Source organism: Littorina saxatilis, linkage group LG12 (genome assembly GCF_037325665.1).
Source record: "Littorina saxatilis isolate snail1 linkage group LG12, US_GU_Lsax_2.0, whole genome shotgun sequence".
NCBI lineage: Eukaryota > Metazoa > Mollusca > Gastropoda > Littorinimorpha > Littorinidae > Littorina > Littorina saxatilis.
Window position 1 is genome coordinate 12,144,934 of NC_090256.1, and position 20,000 is coordinate 12,164,933.

Sequence of the window (20,000 nt, forward strand, 5' to 3'; positions counted from 1 at the left end):
AACATTGCATCAAGGAAGTGCTTAATACATGTAGTACTTAAAGCCGAACAGCCATCTCCAGGGCAAAAATCGTAGTTAAAGTATAAGACCACAGAGCTAAACTTAGCGTTGCCAGCAACACCGGACACGGCTAGGCGAATCAAGACATATTGCCAGAGTAAAATGTTTTTCACAAAAGAAGCATGAAGTTTACAGACCAATTCAAAATGGAGGAATTTCTGCTCATAAAAGAGAGAGAACAGAATAGCCTGGTGACAAAAATCCACGCTTCATGCATGATAGACATCATAATTATTACCGAGTATTGTGAAATTTGCAGGCCGGCATCGCCGTACGCACCCGCCAACTCTCTTTACAATACTGCAGATGGTTGATTTCAATATGCACATTTCTAGCAAATGACAGCCAACGACACAAACAGTGTGTCACCAAACAAGTAAACAACATACTCAACAACAACAAAAATCAATGGTAGCTACCTGTTCCTGGCGGCCCCGTGATGCAGACCCGTGGAGGGTCTCTATTCATTAGGTCCAGCTGTTGCAGGGTCAGAACCAGAAGTGCCAGCCTCCGCCCTAGTTCTGCCACTGCCTGTCCTGCAGTCCGTACCTCCACACGGACACCGTTGTAGCAGGGGACAGACACCGTGGTGGCCGGTCCAACAAACCTGTAATGAAGCAGAACACATTTATATGTAAATGACTGATTAGAAAGTAAAGCTTAAAGAAACTACTGCATCAGGTTGACAAAACGTATCAATGACTCTCTCCTTCCTCACCTTGCCACGATGTCCAGATACTGTTCATCAGTGAGCTGAGTGTCCGGAGTACAGGGCATCCTTTGTTGCCACCAGGTTCTCAGTTGTGATAAAACGTCGGGTGTCACGTCCCAGTACGATGCAGGCTGGGAGAATTGGTCAGAGCAACAGCACAACTGTACGGCCTTCGCTGTAGTGTCTGCACCCAGGCTCTGACACACCGCGTGCAACAGAATAGTGTGTGGGTGCATTATCAACATCATCTTCTGCAAACATTATGTGGCTGATGTTCCATGCGTATGCTGCATTATCTGCATCACCTTTCAGTGAGAACGCATTATCCTGAACTCAAATACAACCCGACGACAAATTCACCTTCAATATGACAAACTCATTCTGTCTCTCTGTCTCTGTCTTTCTGTCTGTCTGTCTGTGTCTGTCTGTCTGTCTGTCTGTTACGAACATGATTTTGATTAATTTGGTATAATATAATGTCAAGTGCAAGCACCTATGGATGCAAGGGTTGACAGCCAAAACACCCACGGATTTTTGTTTAGTCACGTTGCACGTGAAGTTTTTGTGAATCCACCCCAACTGGTGGACGGGTGAGCTGTCCCGGTCACTTTTACCTAAATTGTCACAGAGGACGGATGGAAGTTATACAGAGTGAATGACTTGCCGAAGTGAGGTAAATATTTCTTGATGTTGTATAACCGATTTAGTTAAAGTATTGAATTATTAGTAGTGTTTATGTAAACTGGCCAACTCCATGCATATGTATACAACATTGCCAGTTTGCATACCAGAGACTTATTATTGTCGTTTTTATATTTAGTCAAGTTTTGACTAAATATTTTAACATCGAGGGGGAATCGAAACGAGGGTCGTGGTGTATGTGCGTGTGTGCGTGTGTGCGTGTGTGTGTGTGTGTGTGTAGAGCGATTCAGACTAAACTACTGGACCGATCTTTATGAAATTTGACATGAGAGTTCCTGGGTATGAAATCCCCATACGTTTTTTTCATTTTTTTGATAAATGTCTTTGATGACGTCATATCCGGCTTTTCGTGAAAGTTGAGGCGGCACTGTCACGCCCTCATTTTTCAACCAAATTGGTTGAAATTTTGGTCAAGTAATCTTCGACGAAGCCCGGACTTCGGTATTGCATTTCAGCTTGGTGGCTTAAAAATTAATTAATGACTTTGGTCATTAAAAATCTGAAAATTGTAAAAAAAAATAAAAATTTATAAAACGATCCAAATGTACGTTTATCTTATTCTCCATCATTTGCTGATTCCAAAAACATATAAATATGTTATATTCGAATTAAAAACAAGCTCTGAAAATTAAATATATAAAAATTATTATCAAAATTAAATTGTCCAAATCAATTTAAAAACACTTTCATCTTATTCCTTGTCGGTTCCTGATTCCAAAAACATATAGATATGATATGTTTGGATTAAAAACACGCTCAGAAAGTTAAAACAAAGAGAGGTACAGAAAAGCGTGCTATCCTTCTTAGCGCAACTACTACCCCGCTCTTCTTGTCAATTTCACTGCCTTTGCCATGAGCGGTGGACTGACGATGCTACGAGTATTGCTGCGTTGCATTGCGTTCAGTTTCATTCTGTGAGTTCGACAGCTACTTGACTAAATATTGTATTTTCGCCTTACGCGACTTGTTCTTTGTACGTCAGACAAAAAGGAGGAACAGAGGAAGTATGAATCCGGTAAACCCCACCGCCATAGTCTCCTTCGGCAGCGGAGAGCATGAGAGCATGACTGTAACATAGCATCTACGTCAATCCAGTGTCACTCGTCATACCAGCATGTATACTGCAGGGCCGGACTAGGCGAAGAGGAGGGGGGGTTGCCAGTGGGGGTCAGGGGGCGAAGCCCCCTGAAGCTGATGGGTAGGTCATAATCTGATATAAGAAAATGGTCGCTCATTGCATGAAACGGCATAACATAAACAATAGCAAACAAGGAACTTAGTCGATAAATATCGACAGGGGGCCGACAAATGGTTTAAATGGGAAATGTGTGTATATGGGTGTGGGTTTGAAACAAACAAACAAACCAACCCATGTGAACCCCGGGCCGCAGGCCTTCGATGTAGTGATTGAAAAAAAAGGATGTTCTCAAATGGTTCAATTCTCATTTGGTCTGATTCTCAAATGGTACCGGTATACTCCCCCTCCCCCCCCTGGCCGCAGGCCTGGGAGTAAAATTTTATAGACACTGACCTTCTTCCCAGGGGTCATTGACCCAGTTTTAGCTATGAGAGGTGGTTCGCCCAGAGACTGTAGAGTACTCTATAGTCTCTGGTTCGCCTTTCATATCTGAGAGAGGAAACACTTTCTGCACCCGGGTCAGTGACCGAGTTTAACCTATGGGGAGTTTAACCTATGGGGCGGTCTCTTTGATGTCTTGAGAGGAAACTTGGCCAGGGTAGTACATGCACCAGAACTGGTGGACACCAAGGACAAACATGAAATCGAAGCAGTTTGCTTTCAGAGGGAACGGTCGTCAGCAACTCAAACTTCTCTGTTTTCTTTTTTTAAGAAAATCTGACTTTCTTTGTGGCCCCCTGACTCCGCCCCCCTCCCTCTGTAAGGACCCCCCTCCATAAGGACCGATTTTTGTCAACATTTTAAAGGTCGCTAGAGAGGGGTTCCACTGTATGACCTAACCGCTACTGGCAGACGGCCTCAATCTTCACGCGCAAAGACGAGATTAATAGGTGCTCGGTTTTGGTATTTTGAATTACATTACATTAAACCTTTGTTGGGTTTCATGGTCATGGCAACAGCCATAATAATATTACATGATGTATAATATCATATTTCAGCATATGTGAATTAAATGTCATCATACCAAACTGTCATACATTTTTATTCCTACATTATTCTGATTGATCACAACCAAACCTACTATCATTGGACACATCCAAATGCAAGCGCCTGTTCTTGACAATTTCCCTCTGATCTAAATATAAAATCAGTGCAATTTCCTGGGTCGGGCTTTGCCACAGACACTCACGGTTTGGCCTGTAGGTAAAATGTACAATGTATTTTCTGATTTGTGCACAAAAGCTTTTTTTCTTTTTTCTTTTTTTTAACATAACAATGTTTAATGTCACTGTATGTTTAAAAGACCATGGTCATATTTGTAAAAACAATGTTAAATTAGAAAATAAATAACATTTTGGTTCATGATTTTTCCTACACCTGTGCTGAAAATAAGAAATAAAAATGTCGGTATATAAGTCGCTCAAATACAAGTAGGTATGAATGGCTCGGTTTGAGTTTGTTGCAGTTGACCCTGCACAATGCGACCTATCATGTTTTTGCGATTTTGCCGTCACCCCTCCCATAGGGTGACGTATTTCACAACTTCCTGTGTTACACAAACTCTGTGATGACTCACCAATTTTGACTTCACTCCTCCCATAGGGTGACGGATTTCACAACTTTCTACAGATGAACAATGTTGCCTCCACCCCTCCCATAGGGTGACGGATGTCACAACTTCCTGTGTACACAAACTGATGACGTATTTCACAACAAAATGGCGCTGCCCATGGTCAACCTCGAAACTATCCGTATAGAATGGGGGCGTCCTCGCCCCCATAAAAATGTTTTAAAAAAGTGAGGTACATGTTTAGGCTGGGGGGGGGGGGGTTGCGCAACCCCCATGACCCCCCCGGTAGTCCGGCCCTGTACTGTCACCGTCTTCTCTGTCGTCTACAATTGGTCCTGTTAACATGATTATCGCTATTATGCACATCGTCTTCATCTTTACCCTGTGTCATTCGTCGTCGTCGTCATCATCGTGGAAGACTCAAATGTGGTAACGTGAGAAAGTGAAGTATGCATGTGTGTGCGAGAAAAGGCCAGTTAGATAATTGATTTTTTGTGTGACCAGAATTGAGAATTAGTGATGAAACAATAAAGTAATGACAATGAAAATGAATAGTTTGCGTGTTGGCATTGGATGTATGTGCATGTATTGTGTAGTATTTGGATGCAAAGAATGAAAGTAAACTGTTAAACTGTTTTTCACTTCTTTATTATTAGGTTATGAGTGAGGTCGAACCTGGAATAGAGAGTATGAGTGATTTGTGAGTACATCATACGTAAGTTTATAAAACCCATTCGTAACACTGTCTGTCTGTCTGTCTGTTTGTCTGTCTGTCTGTCTGTCTGTCTGTCTGTCTGTCTGTATGTCTGTCTGTCTGTCTCTCTCTCTATCTCTCTCTCTTTATTTCTATCTCTCTTTCTCTCTATCTCTCTCTATCTCTCTTTCTATATATATATACTCACGGAATAAAATAACTTAACATTGTTTAAAATTTAATATCTCAAAATCGGAAAAAGTTACAGGAGTGATTTTTGTACCAACGTAAAGCTTGTTCAATTGCTCATTATAGGCAAAAAACCGGAATAGTCTGGATTGTTCCGTTGTTTTGCAATTTGAGCTCAAAGACGCATGGTGTCATTTTGGAGTTTACAAACTTAGCACTGTGTGTTTGACAGTGCTGTGCGTGAACTGATTGCCTGGTCACTCCGAATCTCCAAGCAACATCAGTATAAATCATCCCTCCTCTCAACATCCCTATTACGACGAGTCTATCGTTCACACACGTTCGTGGCATGGTGAAAGAGAAAGACAGAGTGGACAGTTTTGGGCAAAGAGAAAGAAACATTTTAGTGAGTTGTTCTCACTCACAAACAAACGGACAAACCAAAGGCAGTAGGCCTACTTTCATGCAATATTCGTGGATCAGCAGCAGACCTTTTGCAGGTTTCAAGTACGGGTAGACGTGCCCCGAGAGTCAAAGAGTGCAGGCCTACCTGTTTATACAGCACACACAGCGTGCACTGCATGGCTGTCGGCAGCGTCGGCAAGCTTTGGCGTCAGTCTAGTAAACTCCAAAATGACACCATGCGTCTTTGAGGACCAATTGTGAAAAAACTAAGCAATCGAGAACATTCCGGGTTTTTTCCTCTTCTCAGGAATTGATAGTTCTATGATCGTACCACCCCGCTCTCCTGCAACTTTTTCCGATTTTGAGATATTAAATTTTAAAACATGTTAAGTTATTTTATTCCGTGAGTATATATCTCTCTCTCTATCTCTCTCTCTCTCTGTCTCTCCCTTTCTCTCTCTCTCTCTGTCTCTGTCTCTCTCTCTCTCCCTTTATCTCTCTCTCTCTCTTTCTCTCTAACTCTCTCTCGCGAGATCTTCAAGCAACAGGGCGGAAATTTTAGAGCTCTTGATTCAACTTGGATTAACGCTCAATATTTCCTCAAAATGCCAGATGTCGGACTCCCAACAGCTCTGGAAGGTACCCTGGAAGCCCTGCTCAAGGAAAACGCTATCTGCTACTGGAAAATATGCGCTGAGGGATCAAGAACTACAGTCGTCCTGCGACTTGTGTCAGTCTCGAACACGGACCGGTCAGCCATGACACAACGTTTCCGTCGAAAACCGCCCAGCCAGCTTCAGCACGACAAACAGAGAGCCGAGGAACTACAGAGAAGGAAAGAAGAAGAAATCCGTTTCCAAACATCAAAGGCAAGTCGTGTGTGTTCTCCAGTGTCAAATCCTACATTTGTGCCAAAACCAGTAGCAAATCAACAACAACAACAACAAGCACTGGAATGTAAAAGTGACCCAGAACACAGTAGGGAGAGTTAATAAACGAAACGTCGGGACGTTTCGTTTTGAAGTTGTGGTAAACGTCATCATTTCGGGGGTCTCTCGCTGGAAAGGTGAAGGTCAACTGAAACGGAACGTGGAACGTCAAAACGCAGTCACGTTTTCCACCCCCAAAAAACGAACAATATTTCGTCAACTTTTGTGAGTATTTTTGCACACTAACAGTTTTATTTGTTGGCCATTTTATGCATTGCTAGATTCATCAACCCTTTCACAGTCTTTCAGCGCTGAGAATGTGTTCATTGGAGGTAGACAACTGTTGTGAACTGAAATATTTTGAAGGGTGCTGATCCTGGTACATTTATCCAACTTCATGGTGAAGAAAGCAAATGGCGAAGCAGAAGTAGGTCATCGCATCGAATTTTTATTCTGGCTTCGTATGTGATTTTGTATAAACAAAGTCTGTGTGATTTATTTGGACTGAAAATAATCAAAGTATGCCCGATTCTGGACCACCTCCTAGGGTGTTTTTTTTCCATTCTGATCGAGGACAGACGTGATAATTTCACTTGAAGATTTATCGCCCTTCCTTCATTCCGAAACGAAACGTGAATACATCTAAATCTTGTCTGCGGCCTATGCCGTCTCGTTTCACGTTCCGTTTCGCGGGGTGACTCATTCACCAAACGAAACGAGCTGCAAAACGAAACGTGCTGTCCTTTGAATCTCCCTAGTGACAGTGACATCTTTGCACGTTTTGCACGCACAGTTGAGAAGAGCAGTGAGCGTGACAACAATGGGCAGGGAGAGGGCTCTGTGTTATCGTCTCCACGGACCGCTGAGCCACGTGATGCTTCTGTTGTGAATTCTTCCCTTGTGACAACACAGTACCAGGACGGATGTAAACAAACGCTGTCGTCCATCAAGGAGTATGTGTTGGGACTGAAAGATCGAGCGGCTGTGCGTTCAGTGAAAAATATGCACAGAAACAACTCTTTACGAAGGGTTGTCCATGACAACACAGGCGACAGGCAGTCACTACTCTATGAAACTGACGATTTCGTGTTGGTCAAAGACTGCAGCAGCGACAAGAGTCCTGAAACTTACTGGATGATCAAACAGGCAGCTCGTCACATGCTACGAGAAGAGAAGCAGTTCGTCGGCAAACTTCGCCATGGGTCACCAGTCGACAGAGGAAAGTTCGAAGATCAACTACGATCAGGGCTTCATGAAGTCTGGGTTCTGAGAGATGTTACGAGTTTCTATCTCAGTTGACAGTAATTATCACTCGGTTCGCACATTTGTTGTCTTCGGATATAAACTACTCACAAAAAGTTAGGGAACATCCTTTATTTTCATGTGTTTTTGCAAATCGATGCTATTGTCAAAACTTTGCAAGCTACAACGCTGATCTTACACACACGCACAGAGTGGACTCCTGCCTTTGTTGTACAGGCTTGGTGTGCTGCACGTGCTACTCGGGCGTCAGTGGCTGAGCGTTGAAAATTGGTGAAAAGTTGGAAAATGTTACCGTTTTATGCTGACTCACCATTTTTTCTATAGCGTGTTTCTGACAAATTGATGCACTGCACGTAGAAGCTTGATGCTTTGACTGTGAACACTGGTCACTGGTTACTCAATAAAAGCCAGGGCCTGGGCGGACCAGGGCACAACATCACGATGGTCGGACGACAGAAGTTAAGCCTGCTGGACAGAGGAAGAGCCATAGGGTGGTTCCAAGACGGTGTTGGCGTACGGGAGATTGCCACCACACCACAGAAGCCTTCTGGCAATCTCCCGTACGCCAACACCGTCTTGGAACCACCCTATGGCTCTTCCTCTGTCCAGCAGGCTTAACTTCTGTCGACCGACCATCGTGATGTTGTGCCCTGGTCCGCCCAGGCCCTGGCTTTTATTGAGTAACCAGTGACCAGTTTTCACAGTCAAAGCATCAAGCTTCCACGTGCAGTGCATCATTTTGTCAGAAACACGCTATAGAAAAAATGGTGAGTCAGCATAAAACGGTAACATTTTCCAACTTTTCACCAATTTTCAACGCTCAGCCACTGACGCCCGAGTAGCACGTGCAGCACACCAAGCCTGTACAACAAAGGCAGGAGTCCACTCTGTGCGTGTGTGTAAGATCAGCGTTGTAGCTTGCAAAGTTTTGACAATAGCATCGATTTGCAAAAACACATGAAAATGAAGGGTGTTCCCTAACTTTTTGTGAGTAGTTTATGTTTCGCGACTCGACATTCGAGAGAACTGTGTAATTACTTGTTCACGCACAAAACGGACAATACAAAACTGACGCGGAAATTACCATGTCGGCTAAGGGATGGAAATAGTGATCCATCGCATTGATGTGTACATTGTGTAACGTTTTTCGGTTTCGAAATTGTCTTGTTTTTGTTTACTATGTGCATTTGTATGCTGGTGCTTGAGATGTGCCCATCTCCATGAAAAGGGCCCAAGGCCTACTCATTAAAACATTCAGACTTCTCTCTCTCTCTCTCTCTCTCTCTCTCTCTCTCTCTCTCTCTCTCTCTCTCTCTCTCTCTCTCTCTCTCTCTCTCTCTCTCTCTCTCTCTCTCTCCATCTCGCTCTCAAAAGTAGGCGTAAAGAGAATACCTGTTTTAACTGTTGGTCGTTATCCAAGACCCGCTGGAGTTGCTTTGTGCTGACGTAAGGCAGGAAGATAGTTTTCCTCACAGTCAGGTCAGGTGCCACGTCACTCACAAGGTGCCTCACCACTGTCTCCGACCTGTCCAGCTGCTTAACCGCCTTCGTCACCCTCTTGGCCACGTCAGCATCGGCCGGAGGTTGTGGGTTGTTAACATCAGCCTGGTTCCTGCCGATGGACTTGAGCTCACCGATCAGAATTCCGTTATAGTGATGGATCAACACAAAGTCGGCCTCTCCATGAGAGTATTTTATTTTCTTCGTATCGATCTGTGATGGTCGTGGGAGCTCTGCAGCGGCCGCGGCGTAGGCAGGTTGGTTAAGGTAGTTGCCGAAGCTGAGCTGTGACAGGATAAACATGACCTCCTTATGAATTGTTGCAATTTTTTGCAGGTTGAGCATCACGTGGGTTTGAGCAAGGTCATCCTGCAAGTCGCTCTTTTGCACACGACCAGGTATGACTTGTGGCTGTGACTTCTGGGTCCACTGGCTGTGCCGTGATGGTGGGACTGGCCGCTGACTGACCTGGGGAACATTGTGAGCAGGGGCTGCACCAGGCTTAAGTAGTTGAAGCGCAGCGTGACCGGTTCCAGGCACATGGATCCTGTCATAGGGCACCCTATTAAAGTGTACCGGAGGCACACAGTATGTTTGGGTGAGAGCGTCAGGATAGAGCGAAGTCACGATCTGGCGCCAGTTGTTGCCTCCGGTCTGTTGGTTGCCGGCTGGTGTCGACATGGTGTGGACTTCAGACTGTACATGTATACACTTGGCCTGCAAAGAAACACATCCTTCATATCGTGCATCGAACTATGAAAATGAGAGATACTTTTCTTCCTATATCTTGTGTGAGACAGTCAAACCTGTATATAGCGACCACCCCAGGGACCGACCAAAAGTGGTCGTCTTAGATAGGTGGTTGCCATGGAAAGGTAAATTATATGAAAGAAGAACTCGCCTAAGATCTGTCGGAGCGGTCATTATGGGCAGGTGATCGTTTTCAAGAGATGCTCGCAGGTTCGACTGCATCAGGTAAACTACAACAGATCCGTTCAGGCTTTTAGGCAGGACAAGAGCATCCCTAAAGGTTGACACGCACCAGAAATCTGCGGCCTAGCTGCTGTCTGCGCTGAGTGGGATTTTTATTTTGTTTTGTGGGTTTTTTGGGAGCTAAATCGTGAAGCCCGATATTAAGTTAGGCGAATTCTACTCCACAAAGTTCGCTGCACGAAGCTTTGGTATTGAATTTTCGGTATAAAAATAATGACTTCGCGAAGTCAACTTCTTGCTCACTTAAAGGCCAACATCCAAAAGAATTTTTCTCCTGGAGCGACCTAAACTTGAACCCGTCGCTCTTCTTGCATGTCTGTTTACTTCGTGTTGCACGCAAAAATTGCGCGACTTCCTTGCCGCGTGGATTGACGAAGCTGTTTTATTCTCGTGACTGAAAACACTGCAGTGCGTGCAGTTTTATTCTGTGGGTTCGACAGATCGGTCCAGTAGTTTGGTCTCAATTGCTCTACACACACGCGCACACACACACACACACGCGCACACACACACACACACACACACACTCACACACACACACAGGCACACACTAGCACACACACACACGCACACACACTCACCACACACCCGCTCGGCTTTTTGTCCCCTCTGCCTCACTGATTTGGTTTTGTGTTTATTTCGTAATTATTTTGTTAGTAAATAGTGAACATTGCTTCAATGCCGAAGCAAAAAACATCATTATTGGTTCAGTGTAATTTGCTGCCAATTTTAAAACCCGAATATCGTATTACATAGTAATTTTGACAGCAGTTCAAATGTGTACATTTACCAGTTCCATTCAGCAGACCGTTTCAGGTCTTTGTGACTGATTTCTGGCCAGGAATTCATCACGCTTTCTGTTGTTCATTCGTTTCCTGTGACATTGATCAGCAAACCAGCAAAGTGTGTGTGTGTGTGTGTGTGTGTGTGTGTGTGTGTGTGTGTGTGTGTGTGTGTGTGTGTGTGTGTGTGCCTTTGGTTATATCGGTTTTTGTTGTTGTTGATGAGTACGTAACAAAATGTAGTCAGTATAATTATATACGTTTGCACCATACCTCATCTCCCGTGAAATATCAACAGAGTTCGAAGTTTCAGTTTGTCAATCTGTATAGTATGATTTGTTTTCAAATACGTTTTGTCTTTCTTTCCTTGTCCTGGTTTGTTTACAGATCATCGTCATTTTTTAATCTCGGAAGATCTAACCGTGTTCTGAGCATCGCCTAAGTAGACATCAACAAGCATGTACATACTTGAATGATCTTGCCGTTGTCTATCTTTTGCGATATCATGTCCATTTGTGAAAAAAACATGAAAAAGTATCCAAATAATTATTTGACAAACGGAATGCCATACATTTCCACATCGCAACATTATTGAATATTTGTACCAGTTTCAATTTGTCTGATAGATGTTGAATGACACAGAAATAAAACGATTTCTTCGTGAACTTCAATTTAATATATCAGGTGTACGATACATCTACACAGTTGTGTGTGTGTGTGTGTGTGTGTGTGTGTGTGTGTGTGTGTGTGTGTGTGTGTGTGTGTGTGTGTGTGTGTGTGTATGTGTGTGTGTGTGTGTGTGAGTGTGTGTGTGTGTGTGTGTTCTTGAACATAACTACACCCATGTGTTTATGAGTTACATAATTATATATATGCTGTTTCCTTTCACAAAATAAGACACAACATCAAAAATGAATACAGATTTGATCTGCAAGGAGGAAATATCAAACCAACCCACACCCCAAACCTAAAGCAGCTCATGACAAACTTTTGGTACACACTTTGCAAAATAATACTCTAATTTCTAACCAGCTGCATTACACGCTGCCAACAGAGAGAGAACAAGTCGCGTAAGGCGAAATTACAACATTTAGTTAATCTGTCGAACCCACAGAATACAAGAAACTAAGTCCATCTCACGATGAACACGAGCCGAAATCATATGCACTCGACTTGTGAAATAGAAAGAAATCAAATACGACGAAGAGAAGAAAAAGTTTGAAAGTACCATTGAACTTCCATGTCGGCGTGTGGCTGAGCTTAAAATAGGAATGTTGTTGCAATCTGTTAGGCACTTTCCCTTTTGACAGGTAGTTTTTACAAATCCTAAAGACTGTCGGAAACTTCACATGCTCTCTTGTGAACGCCATGTGAAACATTGATTCTGAAACAAAAATCTATGGCATGAATGACAATGGAAAGACGGTCTCTCTCTGATTCCAAGTTCATAATGACAGTTATAAAGTGCTGAATTTAAAAAATCTGTAGATGGAATGTTGGCTTGTTGAAACTTCATAACAAACAGCCACCTCGTCTATATCATTATCTGAAAGAATGCCAACTTCCTTTGAAACACCAACATTTGTATGGAAAACTTCTGTTTCTGTCATCTTTGATTTCATTTGACAACTTGGACTGATGGCATCTTCCAGAGATATATCCATTACTTTCAACTTGCGCCTCTTTGTATTCCTGTAAGCCTGCCACTTATTTATAAAAAGAAACGTTTGATACTTTTACCAAACAGTTAGTATAATGCACGATTTACCTGTATTCGTCTTTAAATTCTGCAAGACTGAAGCGAAAGAGGTCTGTCTCAGTTTTGTCGTCAGTTTGTTGTGTACATTTACACACGCACAACGAACAACACATGCACAGGCCCGGGGGAGCTCTCCTTTCTTATGTCCGACGATAGACGTATACATGTAGTTTACATGTTTATTAGTCATCTATTTGATAGATTACGTGTATGATATGACGGAGAGTCGCATCGGTTTGATGCCGTGAACCCAACCGTGGCTGTGGCTGTCGTTTGAAGTAGCCTACTTCTTTATAAAGATTCATTTACATTCTACTTCTGACCAAGGCATGTTTGGTACCTACTGAATCCTTGTTGCGTGTAGTTTTACGTGGCACGTTGCCCAAAGTTGTATTCTTGAGGAGCATAAAATAAAACGTGTTACAAAGTTATCTCAAAACTCTGCAGTGACTGCTCGCGCAGCAGGTCAGCTAATTATAGCACGCAGCCTCCACAGACAGCTTTCGAGCCGAGACCATATGAGTCGCCGCTCCTGCGGCTCGTCAAAAACTGCACGCACTGCAGTGTTTTCAGTCACGAGAATAAAATAGCTTCGTCAATCCACGCGGCAAGGAAGTCGCTCGATTTTTGCGTGCAGCACGAAGTAAACAGACATGCAAGAATAGCGACGGGTTCAAGTTTAGGTCGCTCCAGGAGAAAAATTCTTTTGGATGTTGGCCTTTAAGGAAGGCATTTACCGACGCCTATTAGTATTATGTCAATCTGCAAAATCCGTTCACTTACAAATGTCCACTCTCGTCAGAAAGCAAATAGACAGTTGATTTGGGGGATGGAGATCTTAGGCCCTATTCCCTGTATACTCCTGGAAAGATCTGTGGCGGTTTACATGATTGTATTAAAGATATCTTTCAGTCACAGATTTCAATCATTCTGACTATAGAAGTCACACGTTGTACTAAGAAGTTCATATCTAGTAATACATTATCGGACGTCGTACCCCAAGTGTTATACTTCCTCTGTGTGAGATAACATCAGGCGCTGTTTATATATGCTGCGTGTGTCTTTGATTAATTTAAATCTCTTATCATGTCGTTTTCCTGATGACTTTATATTTTCCTTAAAATCATTACCTGTTGCGTGTTATTCTATTAAACATATACGAATTCATTAATTTGAATGATGTAATTACTGTTACATTTTCAGATAATTCTGATTGCTTAATCAGATCATCAGACATAATTTCAATAATGAGGCAATATGTGATTACCGTAAAAACCCTAGCAAACGCCCACCTCCCCTCCGCACAGATTTCGGGTACAAGTAGGGGGTGGGCGTTTGCTAGGTATACACCCCTTTGCAAGATAAATTGTCATCACATTTTTACGAGAGAAAAAAGTGATACAACATGTGATTTATGCAATGTTAATGAAAAATAAACACACCGTTAGTTTACACAAATAAAGATCAACGTTCTATGATAGAAAAAAAACCCCGGCGAACCATCGAACAGTGTGCACAAATCGTAGATAAAGGAGGCCGACAGTCTTAAAACAAATGTTTTTAAATGCAAAACAAGTCGCGTAAGGCGAAAATACAACATTTAATCAAGTAGCTGTCGAACTCACAGAATGAAACTGAACGCAATGCAACGCAGCAAGACCGTATACTCGTAGCATCGTCAGTCCACCACGCACGGCAAAGGCAGTGAAATTGACAAGAAGAGCGGGGTAGTACTTGCGCTGAGAAGGATAGCACGCTTTTCTGTACCTCTCTTCGTTTTAACTTTCTGAGCGTGTTTTTAATCCAAACATATCATATCTATATGTTTTTGGAATCAGGAACCGACAAGGAATAAGATGGTGTTTTAAAATTGATTTGGACAATTTAATTTTGATAATAATTTTTATATTTTTAATTTTCAGAGCTTGTTTTTAATCCAAATATAACATATTTATATATTTTTGGAATCAGAAAATGATGGAGAATAAGATGTACGTAAATTTGGATCGTTTTATAAAAAAAATATTTTTTTTACAATTTTCAGATTTTTAATGACCAAACTCACTCATTAGTTTTTAAGCCACCAACCTGAAATGCAATACCAAACCCCGGCCTTCGTCGAAGATTACTTGACCAAAATTTCAACCAATTTGGTTGAAAAATGAGAGCGTGACAGTGCCGCCTCAACTTTCACGAAAAGCCGGATATGACGTCATCAAAGACATTTATCAAAAAAATGAAAAAAACGTATGGGGATTTCATACCCAGGAACTCTCATGTCAAATTTCATAAAGATCGGTCCAGTAATTTAGTCTGAATCGCTCTACACACACACACAGACAGGAGACAGACAGACACACACACACACACACACACACATACACCACGACCCTCGTCTCGATTCCCCCCTCTACGTTAAAATATTTAGTCAAAACTTGACTAAATATAGCCTAACAAGTCGCGTAAGGCGAAAATACAACATTTAGTCAAGTAGCTGTCGAACTCACAGAATGAAACTAAACGCAATGCAACGCAGCAAGACCGTATACTCGTAACATCGTCAGTCCACCGCTCACGGCAAAGGCAGTGAAATTGACAAGAAGAGCGGGGTAGTAGTTGCGCTGAGAACGATAGCACGCTTTTCTGTACCTCTCTTCGTTTTAACTTTCTGAGCGTGTTTTTAATCCAAACATAATCATATCTATATGTTTTTGGAATCAGGAACCGACAAGGAATAAGATGAAAGTGTTTTTAAATTGATTTCGACAATTTAATTTTGATAATAATTTTTATATATTTAATTTTCAGAGCTTGTTTTTAATCCAAATATAACATATTTATATGTTTTTGGAATCAGCAAATGATGGAGAATAAGATGAACGTAAATTTGGATCGTTTTATAAAACTATTAAAAGAAATTTTTTTTTAATAATTTTCCGATTTTTAATGACCAAAGTCATTAATTAATTTTTAAGCCACCACGCTGAAATGCAATACCGAAGTCCGGGCTTCGTCGAACAATACTTGACCAAAATTTCAACCAATTTGGTTGAAAAATGAGGGCGTGACAGTGCCGCCTCAACTTTCACGAAAAGCCGGATATGACGTCATCAAAGACATTTATCAAAAAAATGAAAAGAACGTATGGGGATATCATACCCAGGAACTTTCATGTCAAATTTCATAAAGATCGGTCCAGTAGTTTGGTCTGAATCGCTCTACACGCACGCACGCACACACACACACACACACACACACACACACACACACATACACACACACATACACACACACATACACCACGACCCTCGTCTCGATTCCCCCCTCGATGTTAAAACATTTAGTCATAACTTGACTAAATGTAAAAAGGGGTGGGCGTTTGCTGGGTAGTAACCCCTCTGCACAACTTTTGGCCAAAAGTGGGGGGTGGGCGTTTGCTAGATACTGGGCGTTTGCTAGGGATTTTACGGTACTGAAAATCTTGCCCAACGTTTATTTACAAGCCTAGATACTGATGTAATGATCTGAACATTTGCATAAAACCATTGAAAAAATAGGACTTCAAATGCTGACTGTGGCTTGTTTGTCAAGCACACCTCTTAAGCAAAACAATTCTTCTATAGAATAATATAGTCAATGTTTGTAAAGATTTTAGTCAAGCAATATGTAAGAAATGTTAAGTCCTTTGTACTGGAAACTTGCATTCTCCCAGTAAGGTAATATATTCTACTACGTTGCAAGCCCCTGGGGCAAATTTTTGATTCGTCGCGATATAACCTTCGTGGTTGAAAACGACGTTAAACACCAAATAAATAAAGAAAGACATTTTTGATTAGTGCTTTTGTGAACAAGAAACAATTAACAAGTGGCTCTATGAGTCTATCCCAACTCCCCCCCTTTTTCCGTCGCGATATAACCTTCATGGTTGAAAACGACGTTAAACACCAAATAAAGAAAGAAAGACATTTTTGATTAGTGCTTTTGTGAACAAGAAACAATTAACAGGTGGCTCTATCCCATCTCCCCCCCCTTTTTCCCGTCGCGATATAACCTTCGTGGTTGAAAACGACGTTAAACACCAAATAAAGAAAGTAAAAGCGACAGTATTCACTCTTTCACAACCCACACAAACCCGACAATTTCCCAAGATCGTTTTCCATCATAGCAGCATGCATTTCGCAAAAATTAGTGTAAAAGGAAATCTGGAATCCTTTGAAATACAGAGATATTAAGATTGTAAGAGAAATAAGAACATGAAAAGCTTTTGGAAACACCATGTGACAGCTAATCGCTTTCCTCATAAATGCAGTGGAAAAGGTCCGATTTTTGTCTTTAGTTTTCATGTTAGATCGTAAGACTTTTTCCTGTAAACATTTTAAAATGTCTACTGTAAACTACCTTGTAAGCGCCCAGTATTAAGCAAACGCCCACCCCCTACGTTGTGTCAAAAACTATGTATATGGTATAGTACCTTGTAAACGCCCATCCCCCACGTTTGTTCCAAAGGTGTCAAAAACAGTTTCTGGTTGATTCTAAACCTCTTTACAAAATACAGAGATATCATTCAAGTGAATAATGACAAGATGCTGCAATGCAGTCAAACTGTTGGGTTCATACTATTGCCACAACAGACTTTGAATAGCCATGCTATGACTTGTGTTCCGCGGTTCACGGGTTCGAACCCCGGCCGGGAAGGACACGGCCGGGTCAACTTTATGTACAGACTTCGAGACGGTATTCTTGTCCCACACCGTGTCACCGCCGTGGCACGTAAAAGACCTCGATTATTCTGCCAGAAGTGGAGGTGGCTGATTACATACCCACGCCTGGTTAGCACGACTCTGTTGCTGCTAGCTTTTCATTGCGAATTAGTAATGAGACAATAAAGTAATGACAATGAAAATGAAAATAAAAGAAATCCTGATTCCTCAGGGTTAACAGAGACGCTTAGTATAGCTTAGTAAACTCCATATTGAATCAAATATCCTTAAAGGCACAGTACGCCTCCCGTAAACCATCACAGATACTGTCAGGCTTTTACACACAGTACAAACACCCTTCCATTTGAACACTCACCGAATGGGAACATCGTAGGTGCCCTACGTAAAGAGCGAGCAATTTTCAAAGAAATAATTTTTCGGATTGAGACCATCTCAATCGGACCCATCCTGAACTCAGGTCAAAAATGAGTTACTTCCCTTCAATTGGCGATAGCCGTGGAGCGATGATTGTGCGTTTTGGCGCTAGACCTAACTTTTAAAATCTAAATAACAAATTGACAGCTGGTTACACAAACATTCTTAAATCATAAAAGAATTATTTCTTCATCAAGACAAGATCAGTACAATTCGAAGTTTTGAAAGTTTGAAAAAATAAAAGCCCGGAAGCAGGATCACGCAAGATCGTGGTTTTCGTAGCAGACGACGGTTTATAGGCAGTCAAAAGCCATCGCTCGAGTTCTTATGAACCACATTCGTTTGTTTCGTGAAAAGTCAGAGGTACATAATAGTCAAGTATTTTAAGTCAAGTATTTTATTGTTTTGGGCCCAGAGGGCTTTGAAACAAAGATATAATTTTAACAAAAAAAGGTAACAAATCAGACAGTTAATAAATGTATACAAATTGAGCGGACAAATACAACAATACTATACAACCAAAAAAAATAAATTGGCAATATACACTTCCATACATACAAACAAAAATAAAAGAAAAATAGGTTTAACAAAATCAGGTAAGAGATCAGACAGATAATATGTATACATTAAGCGGACAACGATAATATACAGCCGAAATAAATTAGCAATACCATTATGCCATGCATCTTTTGTAAAAACACAAAACAAAACAAAAGCATATATTACATACATATACATACCAATAAAGAAACTAGATATAACGCTAACATACTAAAATCATAACGTGGGCTACAAATCTTGCTAGCTTCATTAGTTTTATCTTAGATTTACAATTCATTAACTGTTCATATTTTAAACAATTTGGGTGAGATCGGTAATAAGGACTAATTAATTTTCTTCTTTCAGACACTATACTTTCGTCGGTACAAATGAACAAATAGTGAAACTCATCACCTAATTCATTTTTATCGCACATATCACACAATCTTTCATTTCTAGGAGCATTAAAAAATCTGTGCTGATGTATTGGCAACTTATGATTGCTTGTTCTAAATTTTGCTAATTTAACTTGGAATTTCCTAGGCAAACAAAGCAAATACCTTTCCAGACAAAAATCCTTTTTATATATTCTGTAATTAAAACACAAGCTGTTGGCGTTCACGTCAGTGTTCCATTCCTGCAGGAATTGATCTCTTAGCCTTTGCTTTACAACGTTTTTAAAACCTGAGACGGCAAGACTCTGAGTTGTCCATAAATATGATAGACCCAACTTATTTAACATAGTATTGACATGCGACAACCAGGGCAATTTAACGTTTTGTACATGGTACAACTTCAAATGTAGCTTTAACATTAAACAGGACATCTTATTCGCACCATCGTTCATTTCTTTCATCAGTTTATACCAATAAACCAGTAACTGACATTGTACCTCAATTCTAATTGGATAACGACCAAGCTCTCCGTAAACCATACAGGTGGGTGTAGTTTTATATACATCAAGAAGCATTTTTAAAAATCGCAATTGAAACCTTGATAATATGTCTAATGAATCATATCCCCACACCTCACAACCATACAGCAAAATTGGATGTACACACTTCTCAAAAAGATCCAATTGCACGTCAATTGGTAAATTTAGTTTTCTACATTTTCGAATTAACGAGAACATTGCACGGTTACCAATCAAACATTGACGTTTCATGGCATTATGAAATTTGTTATTATAGTTAAATAGTACACCTAAGTACACATAGTCCCAAACTACTTGGACAGGTACTCCATTCAAGAAAAAATTTGGGATATTCCGTATTTTCCCCCGTATTTTGTCTTTTCAATATTTATGCTTAGTCCCCAGTTTTTACAATAACGTGCTATTGCAGATAAGCTCACAGCGAGCCGCATTCAAATAACTGACGGCTGCATTGTGAAAAAGGGAAACTGGATCACACGGGTTCACGATGGCTCAGGGGTAAGATAAACCACGCAAAAATAAATTCTTTGAAAATTGCTCGCTCTTTACGTAGGGCACTTAGGATGTTCCCGTTTGGTGAGCGTTCAAATGGAAGGGTTTACTGTGTGTAAAAGCCTGACAGTATCGGTGATGGTTTACGGGAGGCTTACTGTGCCTTTAAGATTGTAATTAAAAAAAGTATTCCAACTCACCAC

At 41.3% G+C, this 20,000-nt stretch overlaps 1 protein-coding gene across 1 annotated transcript in view; it reads right to left on the reverse strand.

The window, feature by feature from the left end:
• Positions 1–8,121: 8,121 nt before the first annotated feature.
• The window catches only part of LOC138982718 (uncharacterized), a 12,057-nt gene continuing 178 nt past the window's right edge, over positions 8,122–20,000 (reverse strand). Inside the window, exons 1-3 of the mRNA XM_070356042.1 lie at positions 19,998–20,000; positions 9,055–9,879; positions 8,122–8,415 (exon numbers count right to left, since the gene is read on the reverse strand). The exon at positions 19,998–20,000 is cut by the window's right edge and continues 178 nt beyond it. Coding sequence (XP_070212143.1) covers positions 8,122–8,415; positions 9,055–9,843 — 1,083 coding nt within the window. The 5' untranslated portion in view covers positions 9,844–9,879; positions 19,998–20,000. The remainder of the gene's footprint in view (positions 8,416–9,054; positions 9,880–19,997) is intronic.